Source organism: Pezoporus wallicus, unplaced genomic scaffold (genome assembly GCF_028554395.1).
Source record: "Pezoporus wallicus isolate ANWC-B61680 ecotype Strahan unplaced genomic scaffold, APGP_CSIRO_Pwel_v1 scaffold_6445, whole genome shotgun sequence".
NCBI lineage: Eukaryota > Metazoa > Chordata > Aves > Psittaciformes > Psittacidae > Pezoporus > Pezoporus wallicus.
Genome location: NW_026641753.1, coordinates 200,221 through 223,044, shown reverse-complemented (window position 1 = coordinate 223,044; position 22,824 = coordinate 200,221). Strand labels below are relative to the sequence as shown.

The 22,824-nt window shown below is 43.9% G+C and overlaps 1 protein-coding gene and 1 long non-coding RNA gene across 2 annotated transcripts in view; one reads left to right on the top strand and one right to left on the bottom strand.

Annotated features, from left to right (window-relative positions):
- MAMLD1 (mastermind like domain containing 1) overlaps positions 1-19,738 on the bottom strand; it is an 80,840-nt gene extending 61,102 nt beyond the window's left edge. The window contains exon 1 of the mRNA XM_057425132.1: positions 19,329-19,738. Coding sequence (XP_057281115.1) covers positions 19,329-19,382 — 54 coding nt within the window. The 5' untranslated portion in view covers positions 19,383-19,738. The remainder of the gene's footprint in view (positions 1-19,328) is intronic.
- Positions 17,972-18,483, top strand: LOC130607745 (uncharacterized). The gene is made up of 2 exons (XR_008974323.1): positions 17,972-18,047; positions 18,231-18,483. It is a non-coding gene; the product is annotated as an uncharacterized LOC130607745 (long non-coding RNA).
- Positions 19,739-22,824: the final 3,086 nt, after the last annotated feature.

Genomic DNA, 22,824 nt, shown 5'->3' with positions numbered 1-22,824 from the left:
ATAGTTGTGCATTTCTGAAATGATTCCAGAAAATTTCCTTGGAGAACACAGTCAGGGAAAAGTATACAAACAAGCATTAAACATGAATGCAATTTAATAAACATTCACTCAGCTATATGGTGTGATAAATAGGTAATAAGAATGTAATACAGGCATTTAGCTTTCAGCTTCCAAAGGAGCTGGAAGCTAAAACAATAATACTTTCATTAGACTCTCCTGCCTGGCATCAAGAGCCAATTTCCACCTATTAGTATGGATTTCTATTACCTGCCTTGTGAATACCGTTAACCCATTTATCAAGCCATACCTTTGTCACTCATTACAAGCTGAAGGGAAGCAAGATTGCTAAACCATGTAACATTAGAGCATCAGATTAAATCATTTGACCTAGAAGATAAAAACATTCCACTTGCATTTAAAACGGAAAAAAAACCCAAACCCAGCCCTGCTCAAGTGACAGCTATTGAGACCTTTTGCAGGATCAAATCTTTCCTTGCTGTGTCAGAAGAAACTAAAACAAAATAAAAAAATCAAAAAATCACTGTCTGCAGACTAATTGTGAACTCAGTGCGTGTGTCATTAAACATGCCTCATTGGGTCCCTTGGTATGTCAATAGTGGGTAGGAGGAGGCTGACTGAAGTTAAACGCCTCAAGTCTTACTGAACATTTGCCCCTTTCAGTGTCCTCTAAGCAAAGCATCATTTAACAGAACAACCTCTGCCAGATATGAGGCGCTAGCAATGAAGTGCTTATTGCTCAGATTAAAGGGGTGCCCAAAACACACCAGGCACTCGTCTAAGTGCAGAGGGAGGTGCTGGGGTAGGTCCTTTCTTGGCTCCTGATTTGCACCAAGAGCAAATGTGCCCTCCGAGCATGAGCCGCCCTCCCGCTCCCTGCTCCCCTGGCAGCTGGGGAGATGAATGGAGGTACTATGGCACTATGACACGCACACATCTATTCATCATGTGTTTGTTGCTAAACACACTAAATTTCCACTTTCCCACAGGGCCCAAGTCTCCTTGCCCTCACACCCAGTTCTCAGCTGAAGGAAGCTGCATACAGCAGCTAATGGATCCAAATGAGCATTAGCTGCTCCCTCGTTATCTCACTACTCCACCACTCATCTTCTGCTAGGGTATTAAGACCATAAAATTTTTCTTGCTGTTCACACATGATCTGATTATAAAACGTCTGCTTCCATGCCTATGATAAAAGCTCCACAATATGCACCTTAGCCGCTTCCCCTGGAGCAGTGACCCAGGAGTACTTGTATTCCTCCCACTCTATGCATCTCAGCTACAGATGCCAAAAAGACCTCAATCCACAAAGGAGAGACAGGATCTGGTAAAACAGGAGAATGTGAGCCAAGTCTCTGAAGTTATAATACTTCAAATTTTCTGGTCTCCACTCAGTGGAGTCATTGAAGAGTAGTGATTCTTCAACTGGAATGTCCCAGCTTTCCTTGCCTCATTCTCCACTGCTGTCACTTACACTTGACTTCAACAGCTTAGGGATGGTTCACCCTACTCCCCTGCTATACGAGTGTGTTTCTTTTGGTAAGATTTCCGTTCCCCCAGCAGAGCAGAATGCTTCCTGCCTCACACGGTCCACGGGGGCCAAATGACCTCCAAAACACCTACTGAGGAAAAGATATTTCTCTATTCCTTCTTTGAAACCTTGCAGTGATCAGTAAGTTAGGAGTTACTCAGAAGACATTGAGCAATCAGGCTGCTCATTAGATTTCTCAATTAAATTATTACCATGAGTAATTCTCAGTGCAGTACTACAGGTTGGCCAATCTTACACCCTTTTCAAAGGACTGGAAGAAATAACTGCAGCTTTGTGAAACAGACTTTGAATTCCCCTTGTACTCTCAGGTAGTCATTTTATCCTGTATTTTCCCTCTTTGCACACTGCAAGTTCATCCATACCTATTTCTTCTCAGTGGTCCTTTAATCCTTTTCTGTTTGTGCTGCAGCTCAGCATAAGGACGGGTGTGTTTCTATAAGCCATGTACTCAGGCGGCTTTATCAATATGCATGCATGGTGCAAGGAAGAAACATATTTCTGCTGAAGAAGAATCAGAAGCTGGGGTCAGGCATTTATGTTTTAGCCAGATTTTGATAAGACATATTAGGAATTCATAGGGCTTTTATCATTTTCAACAGCAAACGGATTAGACCCAACGCTTACAAGAGCAAGAACATCAATTGTTAAAAGAAATATGTGCCACACTGAAATACGGTAAAGCACCTGAAAGACATAATGTACTGTCTGATAAAAACACTATAAGCACTTTCAAATTCAACCCAGTGATGACTGGCTGAGTCAGTGATTCATTTGTCTGGCAGAGCCAAAATTACAATGGCTTCTGTTCTAATGCGCTAAAATGCAACAAAAGTGCAGAGGGAAGCCATGATTTCAACCATGGCCTCACACAACAGCAGGGGTTCAAACTATGGATAATATACTGATGCTTAGGCCACAGGGCAGAAAGAAACAGTAAGAATCTTTTGTTGCATTCAAAAATGTTATCCAGCAAGCTTGCAATACTGATGGAAACACTCAAGTCTTGATTTTTTTTTAAAAAAAAAAAAAGCAATTTTTTCCCCCTCAAATTCAAGGAAAGGTAAAGATATCAACTCAATAACAATCTCCCTCCTGTCTGAAGAAAGGCCCCCAAACCAAAAAGCATCTCAAATTCATCCTTCTTTCCCCCCAAATATTCAGCAGGCTGCAAACGTGTTACAAACCAAATTACTTTTTGTGCAGAACTTCTAAACCCCTTGACTTTTAATAATGTTGTGCATCATTTGATTTTAATTACAGATTTTTTTTTATCCCTTAAATTTGACTAAAAATGATGTGATTTACAAAGCAAACAAGCCAGTTAAACAAAGCTAATTAAATTCACCAGAGACAGCCTTGCTTTTCCCCTCAGTGAGTGTTTATTTCAGCTCCCAGTGCTCTGATAGCTCCTGACAGCTTGCTAGGACACAAGAAAAAAGTAGGTCAGGGTAAGCTGGAATCAGCAACAGAGGATCCCATTAGACAGGCTTGTAGGGTAATACGGAGATCGAGGAAGTGTGTGATGTAGTGACAGTGTTAGAGACACATAACAAACAGCCTGAGGACAGCCTCCAGCAGAACCAGTACATTTATCTTCTCTGTGTTATAATGACCCCTCATACAGCTTATCCAGTTTGTGATTCCTCATACAAGAGGTGCTGTATAAACCTAATGACAAAACCACACTCACAGTTTGCGAGCTGATGCTGAGCCAGAGGCAGCACTGTCAGAGGCTCTGCTCCTGTGGAGCCTTGGCCCTTGGGGCACAGTGCCCGCCAGCTGCCTGTCACACGGGCAGAATACAGCCCCTTGCTCCAGCTGGGAATGCAGCGAGGAATCTCACTGCTCACAGACATCAAAGGAGAATAAGACTGGTTTCTCTTAACCAGCTTCTAAAACATTATACTGATGATTACGGTTGTGGTGCCAACACTGGGTCTGGAAACATCAAGCGCACCATAGCAATAAAAGCCATCATGGCAGCAAGGGAGCATGGCACAATCATGTTATGGGGGCCCAGACAACACCTGCTTCTTACTGAGCTCTTGTCTGGGCCTCCCAGGGAAGCCCAGCCCAGGTTCCTACATGCCATCTGAACTGGCAGGAGGGCTTGGCTATGTCTTCTCATACCACAGCCTTTGGGAGCAGCCACTGGCAGACAAGGTGGGCTGAATGACCTGTGGTTTCTGCTGGCTTTCCCAGCTGGAATCATGGTGCAATGAAGAAACATCAGGGGAACCAGGGAGTAGAGCAAAACTAAAAATACCAAAGCGATCAGAGTTTAATATAAAATGCTTTATGTTTCTAGATTATTTAATGTTAAGTGTATTTTACTGGATATGCGTAAGAACCTGGGCAGTTGCTAATGCAACAGTTCCCGCCAGAAGAAAAGGGTAAGAGTATTTTTTTTCTTGAAGTACCTTAGCAATAAGAGCAGAAAACACAGCATCATAAACTCTGCAGTGTAATATTAAGTCATAAGCAAGAGGAAAAGCAGAGCTCTAACTCTCCTTGTTTTCATGCCTATTGCTTGCACCATTAGAAGTTCAAAGTCCCCACCACCATCTCCAGCAGCGCTGGACATGCCCCAAACATTTCAATTATGACAGCCAGTTTCTCAGACTTACACACAGCCAGAGAGCTTCTCCTCAACTCTAAACTGCACAGCTTATGTTAGAGAGTGCGAGCGTGTGCAAGCTCGGAAAATAGGTACATTTGACAGGAACAATTTAAATCGCTACAGGCATAAACAAACACAACTGGAGAACGTTGTTTTATTTTGTTCAGAGCTCGATACGTTCACTTTGCTTAGAGATGTCTCCAGCTTCCACTTTACTGTGCCCGAGTGACTCGGTTTCAGAAAGGATGGAGGCCAGACTGATAAAACGGGAATTTCATTTTTGTAACCCCAGCTTCATTTTCATGTTTATTCATTCAGAGTGCACCATGTTCAGCATTTATTCCCTTCTTTGTTTCTAGTTACAACCTTTCTGCAACACAATTCACCTCCTGTGCTGGCAGTGCTTCCTGCTCCTCAGGGGTCACACTATATGCCCGCTTGCACCCACCCATTCTACAACACAACACATCCCTTTCCTGCAATTTTTACTCCAGCAGACAGTTCCACTGGGTTCACAGAGGTCCATCCCCATGATGCTTGTTTGCTCCAACCCTGAGCATCCAGGTAAAATCCCTACCCAGCCAAACATCTTAAAGGAAAATATGCGTGTTCTAATGAAAATATGCATTAAGATAAAAGCATTAAAATAAAGGAAGACAATGAGAATGATCAGAGCAGCACTGCCTGCAAGGAAGTAAAGAAGCTTTTAACAGCACTAAAATATAAAATTGATTTGTACACATATTTGATAAAAATCAATACAATTAGCAAGTAACTGAATACTAGAAAGGAAAATTGATTGCTTGAGGGCCCAGAGGACTCAGGGCAATCAGTCCATTCTTCTAGCTCCTCCACTCTTAATAAAAATTTACTTTTTCATAATCCTGCCTGAACTCTTTGCCCATTAATAATGCCACTAAATAGCTCTTCTTTTAGCACTATCATTGCAGACCTGCTAGAATTACATTTAGAGGCAGTTTCAAGTGGCATGTCCTGACCATTTTGCTATCTGCAGCACAAACCTCCAGCAATAGTGTAAAAGAATACTGGCTAATGAACGGGAGCAGAGAAACGCTTGAGAAGAGCTTATAAAATTAAGTACCAAAGTTTAAATAAACGGATTACCATAGAATTGATTTACTACATCAATTTAGTCATCTTTTGCTGATACATCATTCCTTCCTCAAAGGAGAAGAGCCACCGTTTCGAAACAACTAATTGAACATTTTGAACCATGGCCTTACAAGGAGAGCAGGGCTGCACTGCTCTGCTCTCCTGTCTCCCTTCTCTTGCCAAGTGATTCTTCACTGCAGTGTGAAAATTGTTACTCCACATGAAACAGGAGTCTGAATTTATAGTCAAATCTAGAGTAAATGAAGCGGCTGCTACAGCCACCATCTCTGAGCAGATTCCAGTTTCAGGCAAGGGCATCTTCTCTTCCTTCATTAAGGTGGGACTGGAGGAACTACAACGCAACTGCTCTTCCCCACAGAGAGGGAAGGGAGCTCCTGGCTTGGCCAGCACAACCTCCCCAGGTGAGGATTTCCATTCCAGACACCCCACTGTACAACCTGATAGAGTGCACACAACTCGTACGCATCTACAAAGGAGGTTTCTCTTTCAAAAGGTCAGATGCTTCTCAGATAAGAATTTTCTCAGATGTTAAGCTTTGCCCACTGGCTCATCTTGATAGGAAGTTCTTTAAACCAAAAACTACCTCTGAGCTCCCAACAACTTCTCTGCCAGTATACAGCTCAGGGTGACACAGCCTTTGCTGTTAGTCAGGGCCTTGATTCAGCAATGCACTTGAGCATACACTCTACAAGTAGCCCTATCCAAGCCAAAGGTGAACAAATAATTTTTCCATATTAACAAGCCCACTTGCATGCTTAAAATTCAATAATATAATTTAAGCACTTTCTGGTGCATCTCCAAAGGAACATCTCCAAGAAGTCAGTGAGTTGTATTAAAATCACAAATGCCACTCAACAGAATCAATCCAGCAGAAACTCTTTACTCCAGAAATCTCAACACATACTTATGTCTCCAAGAGACCAGTCCAGCCAGACCAGTGACTAAACTGAGTCATACTAGTCTAAGAAAAGGTCCATGTATTGCAACTCAGCAATCCCTGGTGATGCCTCCAATAAGGGGGGCTGAGAGACTGCAGTGCCAAGGGAGGAGAACTTCGAATCACTCTACAGGGCAGAGTGCATCTTACAGGTGCAGCTGCAATATCTGCTAAGTTGCCTCACCAAGTTCTTATGATGCTCTTACTGAAAAGTTTGTCCTGCTGCTTCAACTCACAAGGAAGAAACATTAGTCTGGACACAGAAATAGAAACCAGAAATTACACAGTTTCAGCGCTGGCCTTCTTTGCAAACTACTTTAATCTCTTTGCGTCAGTTTTTCTGCCTTTATTACTAAAAGAAAGACAGTAAAACTTACTTCACCTAACTCATACATCTTTTGTGAAGATGGAATGCTTGTTCTGTGTAAAGCACTTAGAAGATGAAAGGCATTGAGTAAATATTAATCATAGACACCACACCTACCAACAGGATCTCCAGTATAGTGATTTGGAGGCGTGCTTGAAAAGTCTTCCTTTGTGCAATTCAGGAAATATGCTTTCCTGGAGTAGTAGAGCTGTATTAAAGCTAATCAAGAATTCTCATGATAATCGGCCTGTTAGCCTTCATAAGATCATAAGAAGGATGATGCTTCCATTTCGAAAGACAGCGAAGTGCCACGGAATGAATTACATTAAACAGGCTGAAGCCCATTTACAACATGGTCATGGAGGAAACTATAGAAGTTCTTCCACTGACATTCATCTTGGAGCATACACACTTGTAAATCAGCTCCTATTCAATAAAGAAATGTCGAGTGACTCATTCTCTCTACATTTGAAAAAGCTTTCAGAGAGAGCCAAAGAACCTTTTACTTTCCTGCCTGCCTTTATAAACATTGAACTACATCTCCTCACTTCAGAGAAGCTATAATGCTTCAGAGCCAGCTGTAAAAGAGAACATTACCATCTTAGGCTGACAGAATCCAAGGCCACCTTAACATCCCAAATTCCTGTTGAAGGAGATTTGGGAATATGGTTCATTAGCAGCTCAGCTGATCTTCTGAACCAGCTTCCCAGGCACAGCGAGTTTCACTGATCTCACACAGACGTGCCCGTGAGGCTGGCACGAGGAAGGCTGGCGACACTACTCTGGGCACCATGTGGGTTGAGTGCCAGATTATTTACTCAATGTATTAAGCAACTTCTGCAGCTCAAACTTTGCTCATGCAAGCAGCAGGTTAGCCAGGTGAAAGTGGTCTTGAACGTTTCTGCCTGAACCAGTGAATTTACACAAGGACAGCAGCACAGACATACCATGACTCCTGTCCTGTGTAAGCACCAGCTCAAAGTCAGCCAGCACGGACCACAGCTGCACACTGGACAGCTTCGGTCAGCTGCTCAGTAGCAGGGCTGCTCCAGCACTGTACTCACCCAGACAAAGTCCTTCCAACAAAATAAACCAAACCAATACATGATCACAAGGCAAGCCAAGGTGTGCAGCCCCAGCACCGAGCCTGCTCTCTGCCACAGCTCTGCCTGCCTCTGAAGAGGTGACACAGGATTACCTCCCAGGAGCTTCTCTTCACTGCTAAGGAAATCCAATTTCTCCAGCAGAGCCATCACAACACCACATAAAAGCAAGAGTAGAAGATAAAAAAACAGGAGTTACAAAGTTGAAGAAGACAATGGAGATAAAGAAAAGCAGTGTCTGCAAGTCAGTGTTGAAGGAGCACAGGAGTCTTCACACAAGAAACACTGAGTGGAAACAATAGGAGAAGCTGGACCTGTGGACCAGACACATGAGAGATCCCAGCTTTACCAACGTGGGCCTGGACCTGCTGTGCATCCATCCACCCCCAAATACCTGCCCAGCTTCTTCAGCTCTCCCTTCAGTCTCAGCCCGTCCCTGCTTGCTCTCCCCTACCATTGCCTCCTCGTACTTTGGACCTCTTCACCTCTACTCCCCAAGGTCTCTGGCTGTCCATCAGTGGCTGGGGCAGCCCCAGCCCATGTAGCTGGGCCGGGAGCACCTGCAGTGCTGGTCCACCTGCTTGCTGGGATCCAGCAGGATGCATAAACAAATTACAGTGCAGACACACAGCTCTGCTCCAAAAGGAAATGACCAGTGGATGCTATTGCTTAACCTGTCTTAATAATGAGCATGTATTTCTTGAAAATATATGCCACCTAATTCCCTCGGCATTGCAAACATGTACAACAGGAGGGTAATTTAAGTTAATCAAGCCCTAAGCTCTATGCGAAGTTTAACAGTTGGCCTCACCATGTTTTGGGTAGCAGATGGCCAAGTACCCAAATGGCGTTTTCTGCTGTCCTCATACAAAGACCTATACCTGTTTCTGTTCTGGGTGTGAACGCCAACAAAGGGACATTTGCTGGACTAGCTGAAGGCTGCAATATGGGTGACCACTTTAAATCCTGAAATAATAGAAGTGTAATTACCAACAGAGATGCTTCAAAGGGAGGACTCATGGGCAGACAGAATCAGTCATTTACTCGTTAGTTCACCATTACTGCCATTCTTAGGTGTGATAAAATTAAGGCCACAGGCTGGCATAAGACTCCCAGTATGTAACCTGTGCCTTATCTGCAAGTGCCAACGTCCACACAGGTGAGGAGTAGAGGTTTTCTTACACAACAGCATTGTTGCTGTACCTCACAATATTTCTATTCATGCTATCCTTACAGATTACTCCAGACTGTACAGAGCCTGGCACGTGGGCATCAGAAACCAGTCTGAGTGGATAATTTGGATTTATAATTGCCTCTGTGGACAGTCACTCAAATGCTCTATTTCTGGCTACATTTTGGGGACTGGGACAGAGGGAGAGAAGAGCTGACAAGGGGAAAACCAGAATTTGTAGATGATGTGTACAGCCAGAAGTATTTTAAAGAAAGGGCAATTAAGACTGCCTAACTCAAGCTTTTTCTAGGCAAGCGGGTGAGCAATAAACAGTTCAGACTGTGCAACACCTGAGATCTTCATAATTTGTAACCAACAGAAGACACGCATTTCTCCTTTGAAACACAGAGCACATCCCCCAGCATCCAATTAATGGCAGTGTGTACAGTGAACATACTTACATTAATTGACTGGTCCAATAGTCATGCCTGCCCCCAAGCTTTTCTGGAAGTAGCATTTCTGCTGCAGCACCGTGCAGAAATGCTTCACATTTATTAACTTGTTTGGCTTTGATTGCTGGATTGGTTCCCCATTCCCAAGGCACTTAGATTTATTCTTTTAGCTTAACACTACGAAGTAATCAAATCACTCAGTTACAACTGACAGGCTGTAGGAGCCCTGAAGGGGAGGGGAGAGTGGCATCAGAAGAAACATCTACATTTTCTTTTGCATCCTTCACACTTGCAGTAATCTTCAGATTTGACTCATCTCTATCTCTGGAATTCAAGAATATTGAACTTGAACTGACATGGGAAGTTATTTGAAGATGCAGGACTTTCACTTGAAATTAAGGCTGATCTCCCTTCTGGGATCAGGGACCAAGATTCACTTCTCATAAAGACTGAAAAGCCTGAATGTACTCTCCTTCTGCTTCAAGTCAAACATAAGTGTTGCTGCAACCAAGAAAACATCCTTCCAGCGCTATGTAAAGTTCAAACCAACCAATCCATAAATAAGAAGAGGGGATGAGATGGAGGATTCAAATATGCCTTTGTGCCCTTTCATCAAACCTACAGGATAGGTAAGAACATAAAGACAAAGGAGATGGCTCAGAGAGTCAAGATTAATATGGAAATTGAGAAACGGGCATGCCTTTGAGTGGGTTTTGACTGTGCCTCTTCAGTACAATTTATTTTCAGCTTTATGCAGTGCAGTACTACAAAATGCTTAGCACACAACCCTTCGTGTGGAAGACATTTTTTTATTTAGACAAATTCCAATGTCTTTGTCTAATGTTAATCCGATGCAAAATTAGAAAGAAATTAGAGCTTGCATGGTCCTGTGTGCTTAAAAATAATTTGAATGACCCACTGCTTAAAGTGTAAAAGGGGTCCTCTGCTGTTAAAATCCAAACATCTTTCACTTCAGACCGTGCTCAAACTGGCAGGGTAAAGCTTGAAGAAAATCCCCCAACATGTTTATTTAATCAAGAAAAACAACAAGACAAAACTTCATGGAGCCTGTGATCAAATAATCTTGCAAAGTTCGGACTTATTATACCAACAATGTCAGGCATTTCAATGCAGTAGCATCAAAACTAGGTATTTACGGCTTGGTAGTTAGTAACCCTTTGAAAAGGGAGAAACAAAAATTCCTTTTTAATGAGTCACCATTTGGCAGTCAGAGATCAAAACCTTTTGCCTGTATTTTTGACTGCAAGACTGTATATACTTGGGTGCTTCTCAGTCTGTGTGACTGTATTTAAATCAATGCAGTTAATTAAGAAAATAAGTAAGCTAAAGGAACAGGAGAAGTGAAGTCCTTAAAAGTACCTGACTGTCAGCCTCATCTCCTGGGTTACTGAAATATCAGATGAATTCAGAAATTACGTTCATATACAAATCTGGAATTGTTAAAATCCTAGTAAGATTTAAAGTAACTAGTCAAAGCAAAATGAAATGATATTTGGTGTCATTTCTGATAACCACATGAAATGAATGTCAACAGACTTAAACTAATGAAAATGTTTACATACTAAATGTTACATACTAATGTATGGGGAAAAGCTTCTCATATGTGAGTGGAACTGTGTATGACAAATGTATTTGTAAAAATATTCATTTACATTTGCCCAAAACTTAACCTATGAAGACCTGTGACGGAAAATGAAAGGTTAAAATACAGACCTGGGAATAGATGCTATTTTTGTCTTTAAATATTTTCTTTCCCCCTATATCAAATTCTGAAGTTTCAGCAAAAAGGAAGATAACTGATGTGATGTCGGGAAAGGAAAAACAAAAAGAAATCCACCCAGGTTGGCATTACAGCCAAAGCAAAGAAGTAAAACCATCATTCACACTGAGGGTGTCTTAGAGTAAGATGTACCTGACTTTATTTTGAATGTAATTTCCAGCTACATGGAAAGTCCCTAAAGAGCTCAGCTAGCAACAAGCGCTTAAGATTTACAAAATATTTAGCTGTTTAAGGATGCTTAGTGTGAAGATTAAGGTAAACCCCCATTATTCCTGTTTCACTATTTACTGCAAAAATTGCTTTCACCTCTGGAGGTCTGTGGGGCTACAGATATTCAAACCCTCTGGAAAAATATCTTGACAGTTTTGAAATTAGAGTAGGCATTATTCAGGCCTGGCTTCTACCTTAGGAAATGTCCAAATCGTTATATGAAAACTCACATAACTCACAGAGATTAGAGCAGAGACTTCCCACTCAATCCACATACTATTTAACAGCCATCCCATGTAACAACCCATCAGCAAAAGCATCTCTATACCTTACTGTCAGCTCACTGAGCTATCCTGTCCCTTACATCAGCTGATCTTAATTTATGTTCAATTTACTTGTAGATCGGAAGTAATTAAATAATTACAGTAACTGGTTACAATTTGGGAATTGAGAGAACTGAAGGAAGAATTCAGAGAAATAACCTGATCTTCTACCGTAAAGAGAATCAATCTCCTTCCATTAGTCTTTTTGGCAATCCTGTGTCATCATTGTCACAAGCGATGACACATTAATTCTCTTTTTGAGAAAGGGATTGAAGGATTTGACTTTGTAACTGTGTCCTATCTGACCTTGGAGAATCTTCGGGGGAAGCTTCCCATTAGATGCAGTTACAGTTTTTACTGAAGGAGAATTACTGAGTTGGGCCCATGCTTGAATGCATGACACAAAAATACACAACCAATCTTCTGTTTCCATTAGAAATAAATTGTCAGAACATAACCAACAATTTTGCAGATCCAGCCCTATGTGAGAAATTACATTTCTCCTTCTCCTACAAGTCCTTCCAATAAGCTTGCTCAGAGGTGATGGACATGGGGCAGAATGAAGAGACAGTGACTGCAAATTCCTTCCGCAACAACAGTTCTTTTAGCTATATCTACCTAAACAGGAGATAGGCTGTATTTCCCAATCCAAACCTTCCCAAAGGGGAAAAAAAACATTTGTTGTAAATATTACAGAGCACAACTGGGAAAGAAGAAAGTCATCCTGTTTCATAACAGGAACAGTCTTCCTTCGAGACTACACACTGCTCTCAATGCAACACGAACTGTGGCATTGTCGATGTCAGTGCGAGCAGGCAGAAGAGGACATATGGTCTTTTGTACTGCTTCCAAGATGCTGCATGTTGGGGGAAAAAAAAAAAAAAGAAAATAAAATAAAAAATCATTATCTGGGCTGGAAGAAACCCAAGCCACTGTAAATGTTTGTTTATTACAGCTTGGAAGACCTTTTTAGAAAACCAACAAACTACTCTTAGCCATGTAATCCTAAACCCAAGTGGTGGAGGGGAATCAAGCAGAAACTAGGCATTATTTTGGGGAAACCAAGAATTATTTTGGGTAAACTTTTGCTGCCACGCTTATTTGAGCATTTCTCTGTAACTAGATATCATTTCTAATACTGTGGCTATGACTAACGAGTTAACAACGCTATTTACACTAGTACTGTTGTATCATTAGAAACGAGATTATGTACTTTAATTCTAATGTCAGCACAATTATTTTAACACCAAGTGTGTCAGATCTGACTCTATACCCCCTAAATTAATTTCAGAGTAGTGGTTAAATAAAATGACATACTTCTTTGTGCTTTTGTTATAACACACTCATGTGCAGCAAACTGTGAAGAAAATGTAGTAATTAGAGGTTAAATTAATCCCTGACAGACAGGCAGCTTAGTAAAGCTGGGCCCTCTTCAGAAAACATAGCATGGAGCATGCCAGCCTTTCAGAATTAGGCACAAAGAACAGGCGAGATTGGCAAGTCTCTCTCCAGTGCAATCCAACCAAAGGGAAATGCTGAGAAGTTGGAGTAAGTCTTTGAGCAGCCACTACTACTAGGCAGATCTTGTGACAAATGTGATTTACAGCTCCCAGCAATTGTTGCTCCAGCCGCTCTAACTGCCTGATCAGGACCAGCCACTTGAAATTAAGGACAGTCTTTTGCACAGCAGAACAGGCTTCTAACCGCCATATAATCAACCTCGAGACATTAATAAAAGTGAACAATGGCATTATATTTCACAACATAGCTAGAAAGTTACTTTGCTGCTTCTGATTTTAATGCAGGTAATGGATTTCATTGCCCACAACAGAGTAAATGTGGTGTGCTATTCTGAAAACAATAACTAGCTATGTCTTGGGTAGGTGTAACTCCTGAACTTGCTTGGAGTTCTGAGGCACTTAATCCTAGGAAAAAAGAAATTTCCACTGAAATGCAAAGGAAAACCGACACAAGACAGAAGAGGCAGCAAATCATGCTGATGATACCCCATTAAGTAATTCTTTTTTGTGCGTGTCAACAGCAGTGTTTTTTCTGATCTCTCTAGCTGTGGCCTGACAGAAGTAACTGGTTTTTAAACCTGTGCATGTACAGCCTGTTATCAGGAGGGGAGCAGCGGGAGGGTGCCTGCTCTGTGCTGTGCAAAAAGAGCCCCGAGTTCCCCACACTGACAAATCATGGCACAGAATCCGCAGACTCGCAACCACATCCATCCCACTTGACTTACACCTTACCTCCAAAGGTGGAGGGTGCAAAAAACTGGCTTCCCCCCGGGCTATCCCTGATGCCACTCAATAGATTGCCTGGAGTGAAACAATAACATAGTTAACACCCTCACCTGCAGAGGAAATCTATATCGTGTCTGGGACACTCTGAGCCCCCAGCTGTCCCTGCCTGAATGGGAAAGCACAACCAGCACCAGTGGTTTTAACACCAGGTAAATGTAAATGGGAAAAAAAAAAGGAAAAGCCTGTATTACAATTATAGTAAAGCAGGGGGCTTGCAGAGATTGCAGATCAGTGTGGGAGTGCATTAACATCACTGGTATTTCTATACCACCCAGATCCTCAATTATTAACAAATTAGGACATGTTTGATAGGGCACTTATGTAACACTTCTTTATCAATAAAACTGCCAAGTCCCCTGCAATGAAAAGCAGAGCAGATTTCAACAAGTCATAATGTGACACCTCACTTTGGACAGGGAACAACAATGAATTCTGGTTTCCCCTCCTCAGCCCAGCCCATTCCCAAAGCAGCTGCGGTCAGTCCACAGCACCTCTGGAAGCCTGGGGCCACCGAAGCCTCCTGTAAGCTGGAGCCCTTTAATCAGGTAAGCACAGATCAATGGCTCATTGTAGCGATGAGCTGTGTAGGGCCATTCCAAATCCTGCATCCCCCTGCTCCTTCCCATACCAGGGCCCCACTGGCACTTCACTGGCCCCACACAAACAGCCACTGGGCACAGGCTCCCTGGGCATAGCCTGTGTCACTGGCTGGCCTGCAACAGGAAGGAAAGCCACAACTCTTTTCCTTGCTCTACCCTTTGGGCACAACAAAAAAGGACTGCTGGGTCTTGGTAGGAGAAAGGCTGGTATCCTCTCCTACGACCCAGCCTAACAAACACCATTCAGTTCACCCAAGATGCACACCAAAGTCAACAGCTCTGAAAACAGCTCCTGCAACTTTCCAAGTAAATGCTGCACAAAATAAGTATTTTCCCCTTGAAGGCAAGCAATGACTTAGTAATACATTTTATTCCATTTAAAACTGGGAAATCATTATCAGTGAGGAGGCTTCCCAAGAGGAATAAAGACTCTTCATAGCTCATTTGCATTTGCTAGCTATCCCTCTCTGACTGCATCACGGTCTGGTAGCGCAACTGGTGACTTCGAAAAAGATGGAGTTGTATCCCCAGAGCCATGAGCCCCGCTTATGCTGTCACCCTGAGATATACTTTCATTCTGAAGAGAGCAAACAGGCTGGTCCACAGCAACTACAGTGAAAAATATACACCAAAAGACAAGAACATAAAGTGAAACCTTTAACTGACAAAGACTCCAGTTTTCTGTGTGAAGCACTAGCAGTAATAATAAAGAACACAGGAAGGAGACCTCAATGCAAGCACAGACTGTTTTGCAAAGTTTCCTTCAGCAGCTGGCAGATCTGAAATGGGTTACAGCAAGTTAAAACTGTGATACTGATCACTGCCTATTCTACAGGGTCGGGGTTTGGGTTTTGTTGTTTGGTTGTTCTTTCTTTAATAAACCAGCATTGTTCTTTAGCTATTTTCACTTCAAAACAATACTCCAGAATCTTCCAGTATCCGGTCCAATCTGAAACACCTCTAATGAGGGTATTACTAAATGCCTAAACAGTTTCTTCATGTATTTGATAAGCAGTTGCCTTTTTGAGCATGCCCCTTTTACACAGGTGCACAAACCAAAACTGACTGCAAGTACACAACAGTACTGTGCACATTTGGCATCTTACACCAATGCTTTAAAGTTCCCCTTCAGAATCCCTGGCAAGAAAGGAAGTTTTGCATAATTTTAGCACTCAACATCTGAAAAAATTAGAACAGTCCCAACTGCTCTTTGAGATGTATAAAAGAACAGTTGAAAAACTTACAGTTGACTGGTGCTACCTAGGTTACCCGTCAATGCCATTGAAACTGGTATATTATTAAGAGAGGTGTATGACGGGAATTGGTTTATTGTGCTGATCCATAGTAACCAACTCCTGTTCGTCCATCATTTATCTCTCTCACCAGCGACATATGGGTTTGTCTATTCACACTCTCAGCATTCTCTCTGCTCCAACAAACAGTCAGCTTTTTCTGCTGGGATAAGGAGATTTTTTAGTTACATCCATTATGTTCGTATCAACATTTATGGCAAGAAGATAATTGCCAAAGAGCTCAAGGGGATAAAAGCTCCCCTTTTATAACACAACCCCCCTTAAAAAATCAATATTGATATAAAACAGTCCAGCGGAAAGCCTTGGTGTGTCTTCTGCTTCCTTCAGTTCAAAATACTTCTTTTTTAACATAGCAAGTCAAACTGGAACAGCAGGTAGAATAAAAAGGCTTCAGAGGAGTTATCCTCCTGCTCTTCCCATAGAGGAAAAACAGCAGTGTGCAACATTACTTGTTCCTTAAAGAAGTGAGTGGCAAATGTATCAGATACAAAGAGGGCTCCTTGGAGAGGTGCCAGCATCATTTAAACTGATTTATCTATCTTTATTTGGAGACCACACCTATCGCTCAGAAACTGGAACTTACAGTCACCTTCACCTGAATGCTGAAAACTGCTGACGCTTGGAAGCAGCCAGCACAAGGGAACAATGAAAATCCAGGATCCTGTCTTTTTCCCTATTTAAGGAGCTCAGACAACCTGCTACTACCCCATTCCCCAGTTTGGATAAGGCCCTTTGTCACAGCTTCTGCAAGATTTACTTCACTTTCCCATGGCTATGTACTCATAAAAGTTATTTTAAGGCGAGTCTCATCAGAACAGCAAGTAACATAGAACATTTATTGATTAAATGACTGGGAACCAGTGAGCTGCACTCTACTTAACCTACACGACGACTCAGGGATTTTACTTACTGTTGCCCTTGTGTTACCTTCTGCCTTCCTAACTTTTTCCTCTCATGAAGCCAGTTCCTAGGTCGATCCGTGTCCTACACTTGCCTTCAGGCAGGTTAGGGACCATTTAAGTCAGCCTGACACCTTGAATCATGAATTCCTGCCAAATCTTCCTGTAGGTTCAGAAAGTACCTAAAACAGCTCCCTAATCCCATTTTAGATCTCTGAATGCTGCCACATTGTAACAAGCTCAGTAAAAAACAAAACAAAAAACCCAACAAACAAACAAAAACACAACCCCAAACCAAACCAAACACGGGATTTATAAAACACCTGTACCTGTGTAAGTGTAATAGGAAACCACGAAAAAGAGCTTAATAAATGTCTCTTGCAATTTCTATTCCTCCCCCCCCAACCATTTAACTTTAAAACAACCCCCCCAAACCTTAGATTTAAAACAAATCCAAGAGACTTTGCAGGTTCAAACTACTTAGTTACAAGGGACTAAAAGTGAAGCCCTGTCAATATTTGCTTTTCTGATTCCGAACAATTAGTTAAAAGGATTAAAATCAAGAGATTGAAAACTTCAAGTTAAAAAAAATACTAAAACCCTTTGAAAGTAAAAAACTCTATTAAATTTGAGCTGTTCAATTCTAAACATTAAACAGCTTTTCACTCACTCAAGAGAAGCTGCTAACTGCTCGTTACCTGCCTCACAATACACACTATTTGCTTTTTATCCCTGAGCAACAGCCTATTTCCTGGTTGAGTTTAAAAACTCAGTGACGTTCCAATTTCAACCCACACATGTGTGTCACTGTCAACGTCAGTGGCAGGAAAACATTAGAAGTCACCCCTTGCTAATGCTTTCCTAACATGGAATTTCCGTGTATCTCGCTCCCCCAGCCCACCGCCTCCCTGCAGCTCGGAGCATCCTTCCCAAAGTGCCTCCCCCCCTCCTTCCAAACATATGGCAAGGAGCAGGAACTGAAAACGGTCAGTGCCAGAACCATGTCGCTGTTTTTTTAGGTGCTGGCGTGTCCCGCCCCTGCTCCTGCCGCCGGTAGCGGGTGGAGCGCGGCCGCAGCCCCCGCCGCTGCGGGGCGGCCCCGGGCGCGACAGGCGCCTCCGCCGCCGCCACTCTGCTCACACGGTGAATACGCTCCGGCGGGCACCGTGGCAGGCTCCCGTGCCGAGAGGCTCCTTGCAAGCGGCCGGTCCCCGATAGCTCATCTGCTTCCGACGGGACGAGGTGACCACGCGTCCGCGCACGGCACCGGGGACCGCCCGGTCGCGGCTCCGCGGCGCCTCCCGGCCCCGCCGCCTGCCCCCGCCGGGGGCACCGCGGAAAACAAAGCGGCCTTTTAATTTATTGTTCCGACGGTGGGGGGGGGGGGGCGGTGTGAAAGGAAACCAAAGCTCGGTTTCTTCCAAGAAGCGGCCGTTCTCCCCGGGATCCCTTCGAGTCACCTTGGTGACAACCCCCTGCCAGCCGAACCCGAACAAAAGCCGCGGTGCCCCTTGGCCGAGCAACAGGCCGGGGAAGGCGGCGGCGTAGGTCTCGCCTCTTGACCGGGGCTCTGGAAGAATACGCAGGACCGAGTCAGCGAGCGCCTTGTTTACCCGACAATCGCTCTAACCCCCGATCTTAATCACAGGATGAGAAACCAAAACAGTTTAAACCGTGAGTCAGCACGCGTTTTATTTCACACACACGCGCGGTCGCGGGGAGAGCGGCAAAACGCATCGCGTTCACTCCGTCCCCTCGCTCTGAAGCCGCGCTCGACCCCGGCACTGGGGAGGCTCACGCCGGGCTCCGCTCTCCCTTCAGGAACAGCCCAAGGCTCCTCCGGGGCTCGGCGGAGCCTTTTGTTCAAAATTCTGCATCTATAACGCGCGCTTCACACTCCCCGAATAACCCGGCACGCCGCTGCCAGCGCAAATACCGGGAGTTACTAAATAAACCATCACGATACGGACCAACACCAGCCCCTCTGCGTGTGACACCTTCCCGGCGGAGTCCCCTTGTGATGCTGGGTTTGTCCTTCCCTCCCTGTTTGATGGGAGTTTAAAGGACCCCCGCGCCGGGTTGAGCCAGCCTACCCGCCCGACAACGCGCACATACGGACCCATGGGCCGGCAGAGCCCCGGTCCCACCGGCCGAGACCGGCAGCATCCGCCCCGCACGTCGCCACACGAGCAATGACACAGACCCCCGGAGCGTCCCCGCCGCCTCCGGGGTTCTCCCCCCCGCAGCCCACACCGCACATCACCCCGCGAACCCCGTCCCCCTCCTGGGCTGCTCCCAGCCCTCCCCAGAAAGGAGGCGGGATCCTCACGCCAAGCTGCTGGCCGCGTTTCCCCCCAAGCCCTGTGCAGCCCCTCACCACCGCGGGCGATGCCCCGAACCGCTTCTCCAAACTTTACCCGCCCGGCGGAGAGCGCCCGAGAGAGCGACTCTTCCGAGGGTGCTTCAGTCCTTTTAAATCAACGCCTACTTTTCCATCCCGTATCAATCGCAAACGCTACTTACTGGAATATGAGGCTCCATACGTGGTGCTTCTACCCGCTGGGAAACCAGCAGCATCTTGGACTGGGGATCAACCGGCTTTTAGATCCACTTTGGCTGTATTGAGCAAAAACCAGCACCGCGAAGGACTCTCCGGCTGTTTTCTCCTTTTAGGTTCCAGACAAGTTCATCCTGGCGTTGCAGTTTGCTAATGATTCACTGTCTGTCTCAATCTGCTCACTACATTTCCATCAACCCACAGCTTCCTCACTTAGAAGGTGGAGTTTGTGGGGTTTAAGTTACTGATAGGCATATCTAAGTGCTGTGTCACTCAAAGAGGAGGAGACACACACTCACACTCACACACATACACACACACGACCGGCTCCGAGTTTAAAGGGGAAGTAACACGTTCTTCAGAAACTGGAAACCTCACAGACCCAAAGATCTTACTTTTTTTCCTTCTGTGCAAGAAGGCGAAAACCACGTAGCCCACGGACAGTATTTAACATGCAAACAGCAGCTTGGCGTGTTTAGCACCTTCTTTGCAGAGCTTCATGTTCATTTAGTACAAAAGTAGGGTAGCTCCAAAAGAGACAGGCAATCAATGGATAATATATATCTTTTTCTTCCAAGTTGAAGTGTACAAATCACTGAAAAGAGAGCCCGAGGCATGAAAAGGTTCGAGTTACTCTTTAGAAGTGTAGTTTCCTGTCTCTTTATGCCATTACAATACAATATTCTTAACACTCATATAAAAGGGTTAAGCTCCTCTCACACAGGTGAACCCAGGTTACTGAGAAGAAAACAGCAGAGTTGTTTCATTCTCACCTTTTGGGCTATGTACCTGTATTTTTGAAGACAGATACAACTCCGAAGAAGGAGACCTCCCATAAAATCACACACTTCTCATATGACTATAAACGTGCTTGCTACAAGCTGCAATCTCTGAATGTGAATTTTGACAGCCCATCAACCAAAGGCTCAGAACCTGTTCCAACCTCCCTTTGGGTGTGCAGAAAGGATGTGGAAAAGGAAGCTGCAGGCAGCTAGGAGAGCACACTGGGTCCACAAATAATTGCTGGTGTAATTTCATTACCTTGCTAAATCGGTACAGTTGTCACTCCTGTCCCAATACACTGGAGATGCTAGAAGCCCTGTCCTGCTACACTGACTCGATGAGATGTGGGAGCCATAGAACCATTTCTAATAAAGTGTCTAAATTTTTTTAAATAATTCCTTAAATAGTAATGTTTATGTTTTATAAAATTAAGAAGTTATTTGAATAAAGCCCAATTACTGCAGCCAAATACATACAAGTGGAACCACAATCTGGTCTCACTTTCCTGAAAGCTCTCCAGACAGCAATCATCTTCAATTTGCAGTTAACTTACAGACCAAACCCATCTTTGTACTCTGAGCTGAGAAATATCAGGAATACCAGTTCATTAACAGAGCGACATTGTTTTTCACCTTCGCTGAAGCCTCCAACTTTTCTGTCACTGCTGTAACAACAGGCTGGCTTCCCTGAGCAGCATTGGTGTTACTTCAGTTTGCATCATTTGGAAGAGGTTTTCTTTTCTGTTGATTTTGTCTTGTATAGTGTTTAAAGTTACTCTGATGTATTTTTTTCTGTTGAGAAAAAGTAGTACAAAAATAGTGAATTTGTGGGGGTATGAACACCCTGAATTCTGAGGGCAGTGTCTATGGGGAGGTGTATCATTGGGCTGCCCAGATCAAATCTACAACCCTGCCTGAAATGCCAAGGCTCAAATACAGCATTAGAGCATCAACACGGGATCTAAAAGAGCCAACATGTTGAGCAGGAGTCACCTAGAATAAGCAAGCTCAGTGAAGACACACCATAAGCTCCACTTGCAAGGAGATGCTGCTGTCTGCCCCATACACAATGCCTCGAACCCTCCCCTGGTGATAGATGTGTGTGTGCAAGAGTTCCCTTATTTCAGCCTGAAGTGTTTTGGACTAAAATACACATGTACGAAACGTGGGGGACACTGGGATTTCCACATTCTGTAGATATACTGGTCCTACCAACACCACCATGACGAGATGATGAATGCATTGTAGGTCCATGTCGGTTGTTCTATGCAGCACCTACAGGGCACACCAGTCATCTGTCCAGAAGTTTTGGACAAACCGTGTCTTTCATGACTCTTGCCAGACATCTGAAGTTCCTGACAAATGGCAGCATTTCCCAAGGACTGTCATTTGCTTTGGTTGCTTCATAAAACCAAACCAAATGAATTCTCCAAAAGGAAGCTCTGGGTTGATCAGGCAAAGGTTCAAGGTCTGTACTGGGATGTTCAGCAGTGTCACAACAAGGACAGGTCTGGGTGTGCACAGAAGCCTAATTCCAGGCAGTGTAAGCATTTAACAAAAAGTTACACCCTTGCAGACATCAGTCGTGTTCAGCGATGGGTAATGGCTAAGCAGGGGATTTCAGAGCTGAAATTCTTGTCTTCAGTGATTAAATTATGAGCCCTTTCTTTAAGCATATTTACTACCGCTGGCCTGGGGGAATCCCTGGCTGCTCTGGAATCAATGACTAAACTTTCAGTGGCTTCTTCAGGGCTGTATTTTATCTTCCTAGGCTAGGCTTACCCTAAGCAAATTGCAGATTATTTTATTATTGTGCTTCTGTCTTATTTTGAAGAGGTGAGCTGTGGAATTCTGCAGGGGAGAAGCAATTCTAAGGATATCAAGGCTGTTATGGCCACAGGCTGAGGCCTGCTAAAACGTATTGAGGTACTGTGAACGCTTCCCCCAAGGCTGGGCATCAAACCTGGGCCTGACTGCCTTGGATTAATCCTGTTCTTTATCAGTTTTACAGTAGTTTGCCATATTTCACTTAGCATCTTTAGTATCAATAGAAAACATAATTGGCTTTGTTCTCTAACAAAACTAGCATCTTTTCTTTCCAAGTGGAGAGATCTTATTCAAAACCAGTCTGAGAGCTGAGAAGTTTTAACTGGATGTAAAAAATAAGCAATTGATGAAAAGAGTGCACTGGACTGTTTCTTTTCTCAAAACAAACCCCAAACCAAACAATTAAAACCTAGCTCCTCACCAGTATTCTCCCTCCCCCCTCTCCCCATCACCCAGGCTGGACCAGTGCTTGTCCTGCACTCCATAGTTTTTGAGAAACCAGTATCCTTTTACCAAAGGAGAACCACTAGCTGGAAAGCTGCAGTGTGCTAAATAACTGCCAAGTGTTATGTTCACCAAGTGAAAGGATCACAGACTCCAAGACAACCTTGACAGGCTGTGTGAGCAACAGGCACTAGTGAAGATGGCCAACGGCTGGAGAAAAGATTTTCATCTTTCAGGTTGATGTGAACTAAACATGCTCAAACCGGGCATCCAGGTAACCTGCATGCTGGGACTCTGCTCTCCCAGGAGAACTGTGCCTGGCTCCCAGCTGGCCTCTGGCTGTTCCTGACATCATTAAGGACAGCAGAAGTCCAAGCAGACAAGAACTGCTCCACAGCATGGCTTGTGC